This window comes from Calliphora vicina, chromosome 2, assembly GCF_958450345.1.
Source record: "Calliphora vicina chromosome 2, idCalVici1.1, whole genome shotgun sequence".
Classification (NCBI taxonomy): Eukaryota; Metazoa; Arthropoda; class Insecta; order Diptera; family Calliphoridae; genus Calliphora; species Calliphora vicina.
Window position 1 is genome coordinate 118,751,724 of NC_088781.1, and position 21,343 is coordinate 118,773,066.

At 30.5% G+C, this 21,343-nt stretch overlaps 1 protein-coding gene across 1 annotated transcript in view; it reads right to left on the bottom strand.

The window, feature by feature from the left end:
* nAChRalpha6 (nicotinic acetylcholine receptor alpha6) overlaps nt 1–21,343 on the bottom strand; it is a 531,258-nt gene that overhangs the window by 53,443 nt on the left and 456,472 nt on the right. Inside the window, exon 7 of the mRNA XM_065500448.1 lies at nt 13,916–14,110. Coding sequence (XP_065356520.1) covers nt 13,916–14,110 — 195 coding nt within the window. The remainder of the gene's footprint in view (nt 1–13,915; nt 14,111–21,343) is intronic.

The following is a 21,343-nucleotide window of genomic DNA, read 5'->3' on the forward strand; positions in this document are numbered from 1 at the left end:
CCTTGAAAGATGATTTTGCATGTCCGAAATGATGATTGAACGCTATAAAAGTATCTCATTTTTACACCGAATCATTACTTGCTATGAAAAATGGATCCATTACGATAACCCGAAGCGTAAGAATTCGTATGTGAAGCATGGTCCACCAGCCCAATCGACACCGAAGCCAAATATCCAAATATATTCATGACGCTAAGGTAACTCTCTGTATTTGGTGTAAGCAAAAGGGTCTTATCTATTATAAACTACTAAAATCTGGCCAGACCAACATTATGTTGCAAAACCTGTTAAAAAGTATTTAGAATGTAGTGGTTGGGATGTTTTGCCTCACCCGCCTTATAGTTCAGACCTTGCCCCGCCCGACAACTATTTGTTTCGATCGATGCAGAAAGGTCTTTCTGGAATATGCTTCACTTAGGAATAGAGTATTCGATAGATGGGGTTTTTTAAGTCATACACCCAAAAGATTCACGCTTACGATAGTTGCTGTACTACTAAAATATCCATAATTGAGAATATTTTTGGACAATACAAAAATACCTCGATTGATATGCATTGGGATGGTTCCTGTAGTAAAAAAAGGTCCTCGATTCAGATTGATTTTGGACTTCTAAAAGGTCCTATATTCAGATTTTTTTGACTTCTAAAAGGTCCTCGATTCAAAACTTTTTTAGACTTTTAAAATACATTGAGATGGTTCCTGTAATACTAAAAAATCCACGAGTCAGAATGTTTCCAGACTAGTAAAAGATCCAATATACTGCTCAAAAATCCGTAATTGAGAATGTTGGTAGCTACTAAAAGATTGAGATAGTTACTGTACTGTTAATTGAAGTTTGAAATATTAAATGGATTACTAAAAGGTCCAGCAATGAGGTAATTCCTGGACAACTAAAGGAACGATGATTCCTGGAAGAAAAAGATCCGCGATTGAGAGTGTTACAAAACTAGTTAAAAATCCACGATTGACATTGTTTCTGGTCTACTAAATGACCCAGATGTCTGCTTTTTTCTGGACTACTAAAATATCAGGTATGAGATTGTTCCTGTAGCACTAAAGTTTTCAGGATTGGGGTTGTCCCTGTGCTACTACCAAATAATCGAACAACTTCGATCAACGAGTTTTCGTATTTTTAATAAATATTTCATTTAATAAACTCGAGCCTCAATAATATAATAATTTTATATTTTTTACCGAAAATATTTTAAAAGTATTAAACAAATCTTTGATTTTCAATATTTCTAAACTACTAAAAGTTACACGATTGAAAAGGTTCCTAAACTACTAATCGAAGCACGATTGATAAGATTCCTAAACTACTATAATATAAAAGATTGAGAAGATTCCTAGACTACTAAAAGTTTCACGATTTAGAAGGTTCATAATTCACTAAAAATCCAAGATTGAAAATATTCCTAAAATACTAAAATATTCACGATTGAGCAGGTTCCTAAACTACTAAAAGATACATAATGGAGAAGGTTCCTAAACTAGTAAAATATCCATGATTTAGAAGGTTCCAAACCACTAAAAGTTCCATGATTGAGAAGGTTCCTGAACTACTAAAATATACATGATGGAGAAGGTTCCTACACTGGTAAAATATCCACGATTTAGTAGGTACCAAACCACTAAAACTTCCAAGATTGAGAAGGTTCCTAAACTACTAAAAGATTATGATGGAGAAGGTTCCTAAACTGGTAAAATATCCACGATTTAGAAGGTTCCAAACCACTGAAACTTCCACGATTGAGAAGGTTCCTAAACTACTAAAAGATACATGATGGAGAAGGTTCCTAAACTAGTAAAATATCCATGATTTAGAAGGTTCCAACCACTAAAAGTTCCATGATTGAGAATGTTCCTAAACTACTAAAAGATACATGATGGAGAAGGTTCCTAAACTAGTAAAATAACCACGATTTAGAAGCTTCCAAACCACTAAAAGTTCCAAGATTGAGAAGGTTCCTAAACTACTAAAAGATACATGATTGAGAAAGTTCATCAACTACTAATGGATGATTGATTTATAAGGTTCCAAAACTGCTAAAAGATCGACGATTGAGAAGTTTTCAAAACTACTGAGAATGTTCCTAAACTTAAAATCTATGCATGATTGAGAAGGTTCCTAAACCACTAAAACATCAACGATTGAGAAGGTTCCTAAACTACTAAAAGTTTTACGAGTTAGAAGGTTCCTAAACTTCAAATCGATGCATGATTGAGAATGTTCTTAAACTACTAAAAGATCCACGATTGTGAATGTTCCTAAACTACTAAAAAATTCACGGTTGAGAAGGTTCCTAATCTAATAACAGATAAACAATTGAGAAGATTCCAAAGCTACTAAAAGATGTACGACTGAAAGGGTTCCTGGACTACGAAAAGATCCACGATTGAGAAGGTTTATAACTGCTAAAAGAATCACAGTTGAGAAGGTTTCTAAACTACTAAAAAATTTACGGTTGAGAAGGTTCCTAATCCAATAACAGATAAACAATTGAGAAGATTCCAAAGCTACTAAAGGATGCACGACTGAAAGGGTTCCTGCACTACTAAAAGATCCACGATTGGGAAGGTTTATAACTGCTAAAAGATTCACGGTTAAGAAGGTTTCTAAACTACTATTAAATTTAGAATTGAGAAGGTTCCCAAAAAAGATGAACGATTTGTGAAGATTCCAAACTATCAAACTGTTCTTGGCAAATTAAAATATAGGTTGTTCCAGTACTACTACATGGATCACGATTGAGTTAGCCTCTGGACTTGGTTTAACATCCAGCAGCACACTGACTTTTTTTTACACAATACATTATTAGCAACCCTGAGAAACACACAGAGAGAAATAATTATGCCCTAGTTATGATCTCAGCATTTGTGTTAATAATAAATAATAAATTTTGGTAAAAAATTAAATAATTTTTTAAAAGTAAACAAATTAAACAATTAAAATAATTAAATGATTATGTTTATATAAATATTAATGAACATTATATGTAAGTATATACCTACCAACGCAGCTTACAACACTTAAGAAATATGTATGTATGAATACATAAATATATTTTATGTATTTTAATAAAAATAAATTTGGTTTTAATCAAAAATGACGTAGTTTTTCTTTTTCAAATTAGTTTTAAACTAGAATATATATAAATAGCTAAAAAGCCAAGTATCAAATGACTTTAATGAATTATTTATAAAATGGATACTTGGATTTTTTGTTTACGGTAATTGTAGCGTTTTGAAATTTGATACGATTTTGAATTGTTATGATTTCCTTATATAATTTTGTTTGCAATTTTCAAACTGTTTTGAGAATTTTGATTTTGTTTATTGGTCTCAAATGATTTGGTAGCGAAATAAAGGTTTTTGGATGGATTTTTTTTTTGCAGTTTATTAGTTTAGTATATGCACACTAGTTACTAGTTTTAGTTGAGTTTTTGTTTTACTACTTATTTAACTGAATATAAAAGCAGCACTACTTTATTATTTAGTTGTTGGTTAATAAGTTTAAATTTTTGTTTTGGTTTTTAAATTAAGTAAAATGCATTTAATTAGTACTAAATAAATTAAAAAAGAAATTATATATACAACCTAGAGACAAAAACTAAACAAAAGTAGGTATTGAATTGAATTATAAATAAAATATAAAGCTTTAGTTGAAAAATAAATCCCCTAGAAAATACCGAAGTTTGTTTTGTAGCCTAAGTTTGTGAAGATGTGGAAAATTATGATTTAAATGAAAATATAAAAATAATTTTATGAAATTTTGAGCCAAATTAAAAATGTAATGAAATTTGTTTCTAATTTTATTTTGGTTTTGGTTTTAGAAATTAATTTTGAAACATAACATTTAGATTACAAACAATCACTGATCTTGCCAGTATAATAAAAATCTAATTTTTTTGTTTTTTTAAGCATAAAACATATAGATTTTTGGAAAAAAATCATATGCAACTAAATTAAGAAAAACTTATACAATAATATTTATCAGTTTAAAAACCAAAAACATTAAAAAAAAGTATTGAGAAAAATCAAACAACAATAAACATGTAGTTTATTTTCAGTGTATGTGTGTGTGAGTATTTAAAATTAAAACATTTCATATATAGTTTTTTTGTACGTGTAGTTGGTGTGTAAGGCAAACAAACACATAGAACTGTATTAACATTTTTTGGTTTGCTGGGTTTTTAATTTTTAGAAATGAGATTTTTGTATTTTTCCAATTATTGGGAATAATTAAAGAATAAAAGGAGAGCACTTAATTAAAAATTAATTTATATTATAGTGAAATTAAAGAAATGTTTTAAAACTCTACTAAATTCAAAAAGTTCCTTAAAAATTTAAAAAATTGTGAATAGATTCTAGTTGATATTACATGACATTCCTTTTCAAAGAAAGCCTAATGACAATTATGATCTTTGAAGTGTTACAGAGTTGTTCGTGCAAAGATAATATTGAACTACTACCATGATTGAGAAGGTTCCTAAACTACTAAAATATCCACGATTGAGAAGGTTCCTAAACTACTTAAAGATCCATGATTGAGAAGGTTCCTAAACTACTAAAAGATCCACGATTGAGAAGGTTCCTAAACTACAAAAATATCCACAACTGAGAAGGTTCTTAAGCTAATAAAAGGTCCCGGATTGAGAAGGTTCCTAGCTAATAAAATATCCAAGATTAAGGAGGTTCCAAACCACTAAAAGATCCAAGATTGAGAAAGTTCCTAAACTACTAAAAGATCCAATATTGAGAAGGTTCCTAAATTATTAAAAGATCCACGATTGAGCAGGTTCCTAAACCAATAAAACATCCAAGATTAAGAAGGTTCCTAATCTACTACATAATTCAAGATTGAGTAGCTTTTTAAACTACTGAAAGATGCACGGTTGAGGAAGTCCCTAAGATATTAAAAGATTCACTATTGAGTAGGTTCCTAAACTACTGAAAGAACCACGACTGAGAAGGTTCCTAAGCTACTAAGAGATCCACGATGGAGAAGGATCCTAAATTACTAAAAGATCCACGATTGAGAGGTTTCCTTAACTAATAAGAGATCTATGATTGAGATGTTTCCTAACCAGTAAAATATCCACGAATGAGAAGGTTTCTAAACCATTGAAATATCCAAGATTGAAAAGGCTCCTAAGCTAATAAAAGAGCCACGATTGAGAAGGTTCCTAAACTAGTAAAATATCCACGATTGAGAAGGTTCTTTAACCACTAAAAGATTCAAGATTGAGAAAGTTCCTAATCTACTAAAAGATCCATAACAGAGGAGGTTCCTAAGCTTATAAAGGATCCACGATTGAGATGATTCCTAAACTAGTAAAAAATCCACCTCTTAGAAGGTTCCTAAAGTACTAAAAGATCCACCATTGAGAAAGTTCCTAAACTAATAAAAGATCCACGATTGAGAAGGTTCCTAAACTACTTAAAGATCCACGATTAAGAAGGTTCCTAAACTAATAAAAGAGCCATGATTGAGAAGGTTCCTAAACTAGTAAAATATCCGCGATTGAGAAGGTTCTTAAACCACTAAAGGATCCAAGATTGAGAAAATTCCTAATCTACTAAAAGATCCATAACTAAGGGGGTTCCTAACACAGTACAACACATGATTTTGGGACTCAATTCTGACAATTGCACGTGAAAGTAGCCCCAAAAATAAGAACTTCTGCATCATTAGTTTTGTCAAGTTGGCTGCCGTATTAATTTAATGGCCATACGAATTTTTTTTCCTTAAGGTGGATTTTTATCACTTTTTCTATATTTTAGCACGGTTATATCTCGTATACCGTACGGAATATCTCTTTTGTGGCTGAAGCAAAGTTGTAGATAATTAATAGTAGAAAAAAAGTACCTTAACAATCGCCAAAATGCCCATTTTTTAAATTTTTTAACCAATTTTTCACCTTTTTTGCTCAATAACTGGATTACAAATCCAGTTATGGACCGATCACCATGAAATTAGGTCGTGTGATTTGTGTCTATATAAAAGTTATTTATCATGAATTTTGTATGTATACCATAATTTTTCACAGATTTATGCAATTTAAAGTGATTTTCGGAAGCGTGTCTTATATGTGAGCTATGACTAATTATGGACCGATCATTAACAAATTCGGTACATATAATTTGTTCGGCCCAAGGACGAAAACTGTTGAAATTGGCTGAAATCGGTTCATTATTTCACCTAGCCCCCATACAAATGTCCTCCCGAAATTGGACTTTATCGGTCATAAATGTTTAATTTATATATGTATATACAGAAATTTCGCTCCATATAAGTTTTATATATACAAAATTCATGTCAAAAAATTTTATTATGATCGGTCCATAATTATTCATAGCTCCCATATAAGACCAGCTTCCGAAAATCACTTTAAAGTGAATAAATCTGTTAAAAATGATGGTATACATACAAAATTCATGATAAATAACTTCTATATAGACACAAATCACAAGACCTAATTTCATGGTGATCAGTTCATAATTGCATTTGTAATCCAGCTATTGATCAAAAAAGGTGAAAAATTGTTAAAAAATTTTTAAAAAATGGGCATTTTTGCGATTTTTAAGGCACTGGATGCACCTTTTTCGGGTAGATATGTTCCGTACTATTTTTCTACTATTCAATATCTACAACTTTGCTTCAGACACAAAAGAGATATACCGTACGGTATACGAGATATAACCGTGCTAAAATATAGAAAAAGTGATAAAAATGCACCTTGAGGAAAAAAAATTCGTATGGCCATTAAATTAATACGCCAGCCAACTTGACAAAACTGATGATGCAGAAGTTCTTATTTTTGGGGCTACTTTCACGTGGAATTGTCAATATTGAGTCCCAAAGCAATGAACTGAAAAATGTTGTACTGTGTAAGCTTATAAAAGATCCACGATTGAAATGGTTCCTCAACTAAAAAAAGATCCACGATTGAGAAGGTCCCTAAACTACTAAAAGACCCGCAACTAAGAAGGTTCCTTATCTAATAAGAGAACCACGATTGAGATGGTTCCTAAACTACTAAAACATCCACGATTGAGAAGGTTCCAAAACAAATAAAAGATACACGTTTGAGATTGATTCAAAACTACTAAAATATGCTCGACTGAATGGGCTCCTGAACTACTAAATGAACCAGATTGAGTAGGTTCCTAAACTACTAAAAGAAGGTTCCAAAGCTACTAAATGATTCTCGATTGAGAAGGTTCCTAAATTACTTAAGGATCCACGATTGAGAACTTTCCTAAACTACTAAAATATCCACGATTGAGAAGGGTCATAAACGAGTAAAAGCTCAACGAGTTGGTAGGTTGCTACACTACTGAAATATTGAGAAGCTAAAGAATATACGATTGAGCGTTTTTTAAAAACTAATGATGATAGCTCAAAATTTCTTTACATTTTGGAAATATAATCGAACAACTCTATAACATTTGCTTGAAATGAAAGGCATTCATTTATAATTATACCATTCTAGTCATTCCATTCATCTAAAATTATAAAATCTAGAAATAATTGGTATTTCATGTAATCATTATTTGAATTGTTTTTATAAGTAATTGTTATTCAGAAAATTGTATGTAAAAACTATTTTTACATGATTTGAAAGTTAGGTTTTTATTTTTTTTCTGTTTTATAATGAAATACTCTACAAACCAAAAAGATGTTAGTTTTTTTAAAATGCTAAAATATTAAAAGAAACTATTGCATGAATAAAACAATTTAAAGGACATTTGGAAAAACTTTACAATACACAGGAAATTTAGAAAAAAACTGCAAGTGTTTTCTGATTTCATTAAATATAAATTTTGAATAGTTTTTCCTTCTGTGTACCAATAATTTTATTTACACTGATTTTATAATATTTTTTTAGCCAAAATTTCATTAAATTGCTTTTTAGTTTCTAATAGCTTTTCATTTTGTTTTTAAAAAAATCATAAACCAAAATATAAATTATACACTTTTTTTGTTTAAAATTTTTACTATTTGTGATCTGTGTGTACCTATAAGAGGAACAGCATCCGACGTTGTCGGCATGGATTCAGCAACAAGATTTAGAAAAACTGTTAGTGAGAGTAGTATAGTAACGCCTGAAATATTCATAAAAAAGATTTTAATCAAAAACACAACAGCAATAACAACACAAAGAAAATATAAATAACGTTTTTTGTTTTTGGAAATAAAAAATAAAGAAAATTTAATTTTATCTTTAATACTTATTAATTTTTTTATTAAAAACTAATTTATTTAAAATTCTTTTTTTTAAGTTGCTTTTGTAATTTTGGTAATAACCATTTAGAGACTTTTTAGGATTTATTTATTGTTTTAGTAAATAAATATATTTTAAAGGTCAAATGTATAAAGGAGAAGAACAGAACTAGAACAGAACTAGAACAGAACTAGAACAGAACTAGAACAGAACTAGAACAGAACTAGAACAGAACTAGAACAGAACTAGAACAGAACTAGAACAGAACTAGAACAGAACTAGAACAGAACTAGAACAGAACTAGAACAGAACTAGAACAGAACTAGAACAGAACTAGAACAGAACTAGAACAGAACTAGAACAGAACTAGAACAGAACTAGAACAGAACTAGAACAGAACTAGAACAGAACTAGAACAGAACTAGAACAGAACTAGAACAGAACTAGAACAGAACTAGAACAGAACTAGAACAGAACTAGAACAGAACTAGAACAGAACTAGAACAGAACTAGAACAGAACTAGAACAGAACTAGAACAGAACTAGAACAGAACTAGAACAGAACTAGAACAGAACTAGAACAGAACTAGAACAGAACTAGAACATAACTAGAACAGAACTAGAACAGAACTAGAACAGAACTAGAACATAACTAGAACAGAACTAGAACAGAACTAGAACAGAACTAGAACAGAACTAGAACAGAACTAGAACAGAACTAGAACAGAACTAGAACAGAACTAGAACAGAACTAGAACAGAACTAGAACAGAACTAGAACAGAACTAGAACAGAACTAGAACAGAACTAGAACAGAACTAGAACAGAACTAGAACAGAACTAGAACAGAACTAGAACAGAACTAGAACAGAACTAGAACAGAACTAGAACAGAACTAGAACAGAACTAGAACAGAACTAGAACAGAACTAGAACAGAACTAGAACAGAACTAGAACAGAACTAGAACAGAACTAGAACAGAACTAGAACAGAACTAGAACAGAACTAGAACAGAACTAGAACAGAACTAGAACAGAACTAGAACAGAACTAGAACAGAACTAGAACAGAACTAGAACAGAACTAGAACAGAACTAGAACAGAACTAGAACAGAACTAGAACAGAACTAGAACAGAACTAGAACAGAACTAGAACAGAACTAGAACAGAACTAGAACAGAACTAGAACAGAACTAGAACAGAACTAGAACAGAACTAGAACAGAACTAGAACAGAACTAGAACAGAACTAGAACAGAACTAGAACAGAACTAGAACAGAACTAGAACAGAACTAGAACAGAACTAGAACAGAACTAGAACAGAACTAGAACAGAACTAGAACAGAACTAGAACAGAACTAGAACAGAACTAGAACAGAACTAGAACAGAACTAGAACAGAACTAGAACAGAACTAGAACAGAACTAGAACAGAACTAGAACAGAACTAGAACAGAACTAGAACAGAACTAGAACAGAACTAGAACAGAACTAGAACAGAACTAGAACAGAACTAGAACAGAACTAGAACAGAACTAGAACAGAACTAGAACAGAACTAGAACAGAACTAGAACAGAACTAGAACAGAACTAGAACAGAACTAGAACAGAACTAGAACAGAACTAGAACAGAACTAGAACAGAACTACAACAGAACTAGAACAGAACTAGAACAGAACTAGAACAGAACTAGAACAGAACTAGAACAGAACTAGAACAGAACTAGAACAGAACTAGAACAGAACTAGAACAGAACTAGAACAGAAAAAGAACAGAACTAGAACAGAACTAGAACAGCACTAGAACAGAACTAGAACAGAACTAGAACAGAACTAGAACAGAACTAGAACAGAACTAGAACAGAACTAGAACAGAACTAGAACAGAACTAGAACAGAACTAGAACAGAACTAGAACAGAACTAGAACAGAACTAGAACAGAACTAGAACAGAACTAGAACAGAACTAGAACAGAACTAGAACAGAACTAGAACAGAACTAGAACAGAACTAGAACAGAACTAGAACAGAACTAGAACAGAACTAGAACAGAACTAGAACAGAACTAGAACAGAACTAGAACAGAACTAGAACAGAACTAGAACAGAACTAGAACAGAACTAGAACAGAACTAGAACAGAACTAGAACAGAACTAGAACAGAACTAGAACAGAACTAGAACAGAACTAGAACAGAACTAGAACAGAACTAGAACAGAACTAGAACAGAACTAGAACAGAACTAGAACAGAACTAGAACAGAACTAGAACAGAACTAGAACAGAACTAGAACAGAACTAGAACAGAACTAGAACAGAACTAGAACAGAACTAGAACAGAACTAGAACAGAACTAGAACAGAACTAGAACAGAACTAGAACAGAACTAGAACAGAACTAGAACAGAACTAGAACAGAACTAGAACAGAACTAGAACAGAACTAGAACAGAACTAGAACAGAACTAGAACAGAACTAGAACAGAACTAGAACAGAACTAGAACAGAACTAGAACAGAACTAGAACAGAACTAGAACAGAACTAGAACAGAACTAGAACAGAACTAGAACAGAACTAGAACAGAACTAGAACAGAACTAGAACAGAACTAGAACAGAACTAGAACAGAACTAGAACAGAACTAGAACAGAACTAGAACAGAACTAGAACAGAACTAGAACAGAACTAGAACAGAACTAGAACAGAACTAGAACAGAACTAGAACAGAACTAGAACAGAACTAGAACAGAACTAGAACAGAACTAGAACAGAACTAGAACAGAACTAGAACAGAACTAGAACAGAACTAGAACAGAACTAGAACAGAACTAGAACAGAACTAGAACAGAACTAGAACAGAACTAGAACAGAACTAGAACAGAACTAGAACAGAACTAGAACAGAACTAGAACAGAACTAGAACAGAACTAGAACAGAACTAGAACAGAACTAGAACAGAACTAGAACAGAACTAGAACAGAACTAGAACAGAACTAGAACAGAACTAGAACAGAACTAGAACAGAACTAGAACAGAACTAGAACAGAACTAGAACAGAACTAGAACAGAACTAGAACAGAACTAGAACAGAACTAGAACAGAACTAGAACAGAACTAGAACAGAACTAGAACAGAACTAGAACAGAACTAGAACAGAACTAGAACAGAACTAGAACAGAACTAGAACAGAACTAGAACAGAACTAGAACAGAACTAGAACAGAACTAGAACAGAACTAGAACAGAACTAGAACAGAACTAGAACAGAACTAGAACAGAACTAGAACTAGAACAGAACTAGAACAGAACTAGAACAGAACTAGAACAGAACTAGAACAGAACTAGAACAGAACTAGAACTAGAACAGAACTAGAACAGAACTAGAACAGAACTAGAACAGAACTAGAACAGAACTAGAACAGAACTAGAACAGAACTAGAACAGAACTAGAACAGAACTAGAACAGAACTAGAACAGAACTAGAACAGAACTAGAACAGAACTAGAACAGAACTAGAACAGAACTAGAACAGAACTAGAACAGAACTAGAACAGAACTAGAACAGAACTAGAACAGAACTAGAACAGAACTAGAACAGAACTAGAACAGAACTAGAACAGAACTAGAACAGAACTAGAACAGAACTAGAACAGAACTAGAACAGAACTAGAACAGAACTAGAACAGAACTAGAACAGAACTAGAACAGAACTAGAACAGAACTAGAACAGAACTAGAACAGAACTAGAACAGAACTAGAACAGAACTAGAACAGAACTAGAACAGAACTAGAACAGAACTAGAACAGAACTAGAACAGAACTAGAACAGAACTAGAACAGAACTAGAACAGAACTAGAACAGAACTAGAACAGAACTAGAACAGAACTAGAACAGAACTAGAACAGAACTAGAACAGAACTAGAACAGAACTAGAACAGAACTAGAACAGAACTAGAACAGAACTAGAACAGAACTAGAACAGAACTAGAACAGAACTAGAACAGAACTAGAACAGAACTAGAACAGAACTAGAACAGAACTAGAACAGAACTAGAACAGAACTAGAACAGAACTAGAACAGAACTAGAACAGAACTAGAACAGAACTAGAACAGAACTAGAACAGAACTAGAACAGAACTAGAACAGAACTAGAACAGAACTAGAACAGAACTAGAACAGAACTAGAACAGAACTAGAACAGAACTAGAACAGAACTAGAACAGAACTAGAACAGAACTAGAACAGAACTAGAACAGAACTAGAACAGAACTAGAACAGAACTAGAACAGAACTAGAACAGAACTAGAACAGAACTAGAACAGAACTAGAACAGAACTAGAACAGAACTAGAACAGAACTAGAACAGAACTAGAACAGAACTAGAACAGAACTAGAACAGAACTAGAACAGAACTAGAACAGAACTAGAACAGAACTAGAACAGAACTAGAACAGAACTAGAACAGAACTAGAACAGAACTAGAACAGAACTAGAACAGAACTAGAACAGAACTAGAACAGAACTAGAACAGAACTAGAACAGAACTAGAACAGAACTAGAACAGAACTAGAACAGAACTAGAACAGAACTAGAACAGAACTAGAACAGAACTAGAACAGAACTAGAACAGAACTAGAACAGAACTAGAACAGAACTAGAACAGAACTAGAACAGAACTAGAACAGAACTAGAACAGAACTAGAACAGAACTAGAACAGAACTAGAACAGAACTAGAACAGAACTAGAACAGAACTAGAACAGAACTAGAACAGAACTAGAACAGAACTAGAACAGAACTAGAACAGAACTAGAACAGAACTAGAACAGAACTAGAACAGAACTAGAACAGAACTAGAACAGAACTAGAACAGAACTAGAACAGAACTAGAACAGAACTAGAACAGAACTAGAACAGAACTAGAACAGAACTAGAACAGAACTAGAACAGAACTAGAACAGAACTAGAACAGAACTAGAACAGAACTAGAACAGAACTAGAACAGAACTAGAACAGAACTAGAACAGAACTAGAACAGAACTAGAACAGAACTAGAACAGAACTAGAACAGAACTAGAACAGAACTAGAACAGAACTAGAACAGAACTAGAACAGAACTAGAACAGAACTAGAACAGAACTAGAACAGAACTAGAACAGAACTAGAACAGAACTAGAACAGAACTAGAACAGAACTAGAACAGAACTAGAACAGAACTAGAACTAGAACATATGACTTTTAAAACATATTTTATTTTAAAAAATTAAAGCATAAAAACATGCAGTTTCTTACGAATTTAGTTTATAACTTTAGAACTTCGTTTTATATTTTTTAGATAAATTTGTTTGTTTATTTAGTTTAAATACGCAATCCAGCATTTCCTCATTTCGCTACCGCTAAAATAAGCTGGTAAAATTGTTTAAAAAATTTATTCTAACAATAACGTCGATTTCCAAAATAATTAAATTTTTGGCGTAATAAAACTATACCAATTTATGACTTCTTATTTTTGGTATTTGATTTTCAAAACTTTTATAATAATTTGCTGCAATAAAATTTTTCAATTAAATAAACTTATTTCCACTTAATTAAGACAACTCAAAATTAATAAAAAAAAACAATTTAAATAAAAACCAAATTTCGAAAATGTTCATTAAATATATAAATAATTGAAATAATAATGATGCATACATACCTAAGGTAAGTTTTTCACCCGAATCGGGCGGCAAGGTAAATCCTAATAAAGCCATCGATGATATCAGCACACATGGTACAATTAAATTAAAAAAATAATATAATGTTCGCCTTCGTATCTGTATTGTAAATGTAACATCCACATATGGTTCCGGACAGCAGGCATAAACGATGGTATTCTTTTTGCCAGGCATCGCTGTACAGCCAAACGTCAGACAGACAGATAGTTACACCAGTTGTTTTGAGGTTAATGCCAGATTTAATTGTTTGTTCAGTGTTCAGAGTGTTGCAGTACGGCGTTATTTTTAAAGCGGAAATGGAGTTTTTTTTTTATTGCAATAAAATTAATTAGTAAAATTAAGTTTAAAAAATGGTTTGTAAATATATTTTTTACACATTTATGGTTAAAATAATTATACATACATTTATTATAATAAAAAAAACGTTTTATTTTTGCTTTAAACACATATAAATAAAAAAAATTACATACACACTCATACACATTTATACATCAAGATTGTTGTCAAACATTTAATTGCTCGTAAAAATTATTAAATATTTACAAATACACATAAATAAAGCCTAAAGTATTGCAAAACAAATATAATGGAGAAAAAACACATAAACATGACCATTGTAAAAGGAATTTATTGCTGAGGCTTATTGAAAAGTTGTAGTGCTGCAATTTGTATAAATTTTATGGTAGTTAACAAATATATTGATTTTTTTTTGTTTTAACAATTCAATTTTATTTTTGGTCTTTCAATACCAGCCAATTAAGACTTAAATGCTTGAATTTTTTTTTATTTTCAATATTAAGGAGTGAGATCGAAAAATTCTTAACACACGTTTTTCATTACATTTTTTAACCCAAGTATTATTTGAATTTTTTTTTGATCAAGTTACCTTTGAAAAACATGTCAGTTATTATGTGTAATGTCAATTATATTAATTTTTTTGTTAATCTGATTAAAATGAGTGACCAGAAAAAAGTGCGTACTGAAATTATTAAATATTTTCAACAAAACCCAACTTGGTCTTACAAAAAGTTGGCCAAGCATACAAAGGTCTGCCGTCAAACTGTTTCCAATGTTATTAAACAGTACCGGGAGAACTTGTCAGTTGATAGAAAACCTGGTTCAGGTAGAAGGAATGGTCCACATGATGTTTCTAAAGCCAAAAAAATAGAACGCATTTTCAAAAGAGCTCCCAACACATCCGGTAGGAAAGCAGCCCGGTTAGCTCAGTGCTCGGACTATTTGGTACGAAAAGTTAAAGCTAATGCAGGTTTAAAAACATACAAGGCTCAAAAAGTTCCTGACAGGAACGCTACTAAAAATTTAGAGGCCAAAAACAGAGCACGGAAATTGAAGTCAAGTTTTATAAAAAAATATTCTTGCTGCATAATGGATGACGAAACGTATGTTCTGGCAGATTTTTCGCAACTTCCAGGTCAAAAATTTTATGTTGCTGATGCTCGAGGGAATGTTGAAGAAAAGTTTAGGACCCAAAAGCAGACAAAATTTCCCAGAAAGTTCTTGGTATGGCAAGCAATATGCAGTTGCGGCAAAAGAAGCCACTCATTTGTTACAACGGGCTCTATAAATACCGAAATTTACATCAAGGAATGTTTACAAAAAAGGCTGCTTCCATTCATAAGACTTCATAATGTGTCCACTTATTTTTGGCCTGACTTGGCATCCTGTCACTATGGCAAACAAGCCCTTGAGTGGTACAAGAACAATAATGTGGTATTTGTACCAAGAGAGGCAAATCCTCCAAACTGCCCGGAGCTAAGGCCAGTGGAGAGATATTGGGCTCTTGTTAAAAGAGAATTGAAGAGTACAAAAAAGGTGTCCAAAAGTGTGGTAGATTTTAAACGGAGATGGACTACATGTTCGAGCAAAGTGACAGAAAGCACTATAAAAACGTTAATGGAAGGGTTTCCGAAAAAGGTTCAAAATTTCATCACTAGTGATTAAAACTATAAAAATAATTTTTTTTGTAAATTGTAATAATAATTTCAATCAAATAAAAAAAAAATTAAAGCTGTAAGTTTAGTGGTTTCTTTTTTATAAACATATATGTATGTTAAGAATTTTTCGATCTCACTCCTTATTATCATGATTATTAATAAATGTTTAATTGTTTAAAGTGCAGAGGATTTATTTTGTTTATGAGTCAAATGTTTATTATTGAAAATTCATAATTTATTTTTAAAATTCAGTTGAGCAAAAATTAAATTTATATGAGAAGTAATACTTTAGTGACTGAACTGCAAACACCATTTCCAATTCTCTTTCAGAATTTTCTTATTATATTTCAAAAAATTTTATTTAATGTTCACAAATTGCACAATAATATTTCAGAATTTTCAATTTTATTTCAAGATTTTCCAAATATATTTCAGAATTTTGCAATTATATTTCAGAAATTTTAAATTGTATTTCAGAATTTTCTAATTTTATTTTAGAAATTTCTAATAATTTTTCAGAAATTTCCAATAATATTTCAGATATTTTAAATTGTATTTCAGAATTTTTAAATTTTTTTTTCAGAATTTTTTAATTTTATTTCAAAAATTTCTAATTCAATTTCGAAAATTTTAATTTGTAGTTCATAATTTTCTAATTTTATTTCAAAAATTTTCCATTCAATTTTAGAAATTTTCAATATTATTTCAGAATTTTCTAATTGTATTTCAGAAACTTCAAAATATATTTCAGCATTTTGCAATTTTATTTCCGAAATTTTAAATTGTATTTCAGAATTTTCTAATTGTATTTCAGAAAATTCTAATTCAATTTCAAAATTTCCAATAACATTTTAGAAATTTTAAATTGTATTTCAGAATTTTATAATTATATTTCAATTTCAGAAATTTCCAATTGTAGTTCAGAATTTTTTAATTTTATTTCAAAAAATGTTTAAATCAATTTCAGAAATTTTCTGAATTTTCTAATTTTATTTCAGAAATTTTAAATTGTATTTCAGAAAATTCATAGTAACGTTCGGAAATTTCCAATAATATTTCAGAAATTTCCAATTATATTTCAGAAATTTCCAATTGTTGTTCAGAATTTTCTCTTTTATTTCAGAAATTTCAATTCAATTTCAGAAATTTTCAATAATATTTCAGAATTTTGCAATTATATTTCAGAAATTTTAAATTGTATTTCAGAAATTTCCAATTATATTTCAGAATTTTCTAATTAAATTACAGAATTTCTAATTCTATAATTCTATCCAATAATATTTCAAAATGTTCTAATTTTATATCAGAAATTTCAAAACATATTTCGAAAATTGTCAATTATATTTCAGAAATTTCCAGTTGTATTTGTTTATTACTTAAAAATCCGGGATTTACAATAGATGGCATATCTTTTGAAAGCGGTATTAAAATTATTCGATTTTTCTCTTGTTCGAATAAAAAGAATTTGAATAAAAGTTTTAATGTGTTCGAATAATTCGATCACACGTTTAAAATTAACTGAATTTTTTAAAAAATTAAGATTTAATCAAGTTTTTTGGAATTAATTAGCGATTTTAGATATTGTGAGTTTTTATATAAAAAATCGATTTTATTAAGAATTATGAGTGATCACAGATCGAGCTCCTTTTTTTTGATTAAACGCTTATTGGCCAAGTTATTAGCGATTTTAGATATTTTGAGTTTTTATATAAAACATCGATTTTTGTTAAGAAATATGAGTGATCACAGATTGAACTCCTTTTCTTGATTCAACGCTTATTGGCCAAGTTATTAGCGAATTTAGATATTTTGAGCTTTTATATAAAAAAATCGATTTTTGTTAAGAAATATGAGTGATCACAGATCGAGCTTCTTTTCTTGATTAAACGCTTATTGGCCAAGTTATTAGCGAATTTAGATATTTTGAGTTTTCATATAAAAAATCGAGTTTTGGTAAGAAATATGAGTGATCACTGATCGATCTCCTTTTCTTGATTAAACGCTTATTGGCCAAGTTATTAGCGAATTTAGATATTTTGAGTTTTTATATAAAAAATCGATTTTTGGTCAGAAATATGAGTGATCACAGATCGAGCTGCTTTTCTTGATAAAACTCTTATTAGCCAAGTTATTAGCGATTTTAGATATTGTGAGTTTTTATATAAAAATCGATTTTTGTTAAGAAATATGAGTGATCTCAGATCGAGCTCTTTTTCTTGATTAAACGCTTATTGGCCAAATAAATATTTTGAGTTTTTATATAAAAAATAGATTTTTGGTCAGAAATATGAGTGATCACAGATCGAGCTCCTTTTTTTTGATTAAACGCTTATTGGCCAAGTTATTAGCGATTTTAGATATTTTGAGTTTTTATATAAAAAATCGATTTTTGTTAAGAAATATGAGTGATCACAGATAGAACTCCTTTTTTTGATTCAACGCTTATTGGCCAAGTTATTAGCGAATTTAAATATTTTGAGTTTTCATATAAAAAATCGAATTTTGGTCAGAAATATGAGTGATCACAGATCGAGCTGCTTTTCTTGATAAAACTCTTATTGGCCAAGTTATTAGCGATTTTAGATATTGTGAGTTTTTATATAAAAAATCGGATCGAGCTCTTTTTCTTGATTAAACGCTTATTGGCCAAGTTATTAGCGAATTTAGATATTTTGAGTTTTTATATAAAAATCGATTTTTGTTAAGAAATATGAGTGATCACAGATCGAGCTTCTTTTCTTGATTAAACGCTTATTGGCCAAGTTATTAGCGAATTTAGATATTTGGAGTTTTTATATAAAAAATAGATTTTTCTTGATAAGAAATCGAATTTTAGTCAGAAATATGAGTGATCACAGATCGAGTTCCATTTCTTGATTATAATCGAATTTTGGTGTGACATATGATTGATCGTTTCATTAGATTATTCTACATTAAATTGTTCGAATTATTCGTTATTCTTATAATAGTAATTTTTAAATTGTTCGAATAATTATTTGTAAGAAATTATTCGATTAATAGAACGATCATTACTCGAATGAATACTTTTTACCCATAACTAGAGATGTCAAACGGGGAATCCCGTTCCCGAAAATCCCGGGGTTTTCGGGATTTCTTAAGCCCCGAAGCCCGGGATTTTTTAATTTTAAATCCCGGGATTTTCCAAATCCCGTTTTTCATAAATAAATAGGGGAAATTGTAATTTTTGTGTGCCTCTTTTATGCATTTTGACATTCTACATGCCCGAATATCGCAAAGTGATGTTCAGGAAAGTTGTTAAACTCAACTCCTGCTACAAAATAGTTAATAAAGGAAAGCGGTTTTCCTAGAGTGGGGCTCTGGAAAATAAATTCTTCACATTTTTTTGTAAGTTATCTAACAAAACTCAATTTAAATCCTTTTCAAATGAAACTGATTTTATCTCAGATGAGGAGCTCGATCAAAATGAAAATATTTCGATTGCTAAAAGGCTAAAAGATATTATTAATAAATGTAAAAAACCCAAATAACAATAACGAAACCAAATTATAATGTAGATTTGCAACTTGCAAAAGAAATAGATCATTTTATTTCTGAAGGAACAAGAGAAAAATAGTTGCAGATTTGTTATAAGTATTTGCAAACGGTTTTGTCAATATGAAAGATGTTTTTCGGCAGCAAAATCGGAAACAAAATTCGTTCCAGGATGGCAGACTAGACCATAGATGCAATATGCTTTTTAGTGTTAGTGTCCAAAACCCCGGGTCGGGATTTCGGGATTCTTTACCAAATCCCGATCCCCGATATTTTCAAAAATCAGTCCCGATTATCATCTCTAGCCATAACTCAAGATTTTTTAAATGTTTGACAAATTTTAAATACTAGACAACACTTACCAGGAAAATATAATCAATTCCCAGGTATTTTTCTTCTTTGTACAGTATTATTTAAGATTTATCTGTACCATTCCTTTTACAATGGCAAACTTTTTTTTAAAATAAATTATACAATTATGTGTAAAATTTTATTTATAAATCTAGAATTTGTTTTCTAAGAACACATGAACATAAAATAGTATTTTTGTTTAAAAATGTAAAATATTGATGTTTTTTTGCTAAAATATTGAAAGTTAGTAACGTGCATTAAAAAACTTTTATAACTATGAAATATTTTAGTATTTGTTGTAATTAATTATAAAATATTTTATAATATTTGCGTTTTAAACATAATCATAGTATGATTGTTTTTTTATTAGATCAGTGATCGGCACTCATAGCCAACAGAGGCCGAGATTGCGTCAGATGTACACAAAACGTATCCCATTAGTGAAACTGGGTTGGTCAATGTCTGTTCACTTGTCTGACTCCAATTCATATATTTTGGGTCATTTAACACATATGTGCTCTTTGTAGTGCAGAAAGAAGTCAATTGGTTACTTTATACATCCCATGTAGTCACTTTAAATGTTTATTTTGTACTGCACTTTAAAAACCTTAAGAACTAATATATTGAAGAGCTGGTGGAGGAAGGTTTGTTTACAAGCAACAAATGAATACTTTTGGAAAAACACACGTACTGAACAGTATAGATTCGGGACTCCAGGGAATCCTAATTATAATCTTCACCATGAGTGGCAAGAGTTTGTCATTCCGTTTACAATTTTTACATTTTTCATTTGCGAAAAGTATATATATTCTGGATCGTTATAGATAGCGAAGTCGATATAGCCATGTCCGTCTGAATGTTGAAATCAACTTTCCGTAGTCCCCAAATAACTTAAATACAAGAGTCATACATGAATATATCGGGAATTCTTCCAGCTCGGTTGCTATTTAAAATCGAGAAAATCGACCCATAATGGCTGAAAAACCCGGAACAACCTCGATTTTTGGACTATTTTTGAACTATATCTGGATTACTAAGTCATTAATATAGACAATATGGATATCTAATGATAGGTATTTCAAAGTCCATTGCAACGATGTATATAAGGCTATAGTAATGTGGACTTACGTAAAATAGGGGAAAATAATTTTAAACCCGATTTTGAAAATTTTTTGAAATTTTTTTTTTTTTTTTAAATTTTCAAAAACAATTTTGAAAAAAAATTTTAAATTTTGTTTACAGAAAAATTTTTTAAATTTGTATTTTAAAGTATAATTTGGTGAAGGGTATATAAGTTTCGGCACAGCCGAATATAGACAATATGGATATCTAATAATAGATATTTCAAAGTCCATTGCAACGATGTATATAAGGCTATAGTAATGTGGACCTACAATGGGTCAAAATCGGGAAAAATATTTTTTAACCCGATTTTGTTTTTACCTAAACATTTTTTTTCAATAAATTTTAATTTTTTTAAAAAAATATTAAAATTTATTGAAAAACATCGAAAAAAAAATTAAAAATTTTTTTTTTCTTTTAAATTTTGTTTACCTAAAAATATTTAAAATTTGTGTTTAAAGTACAATT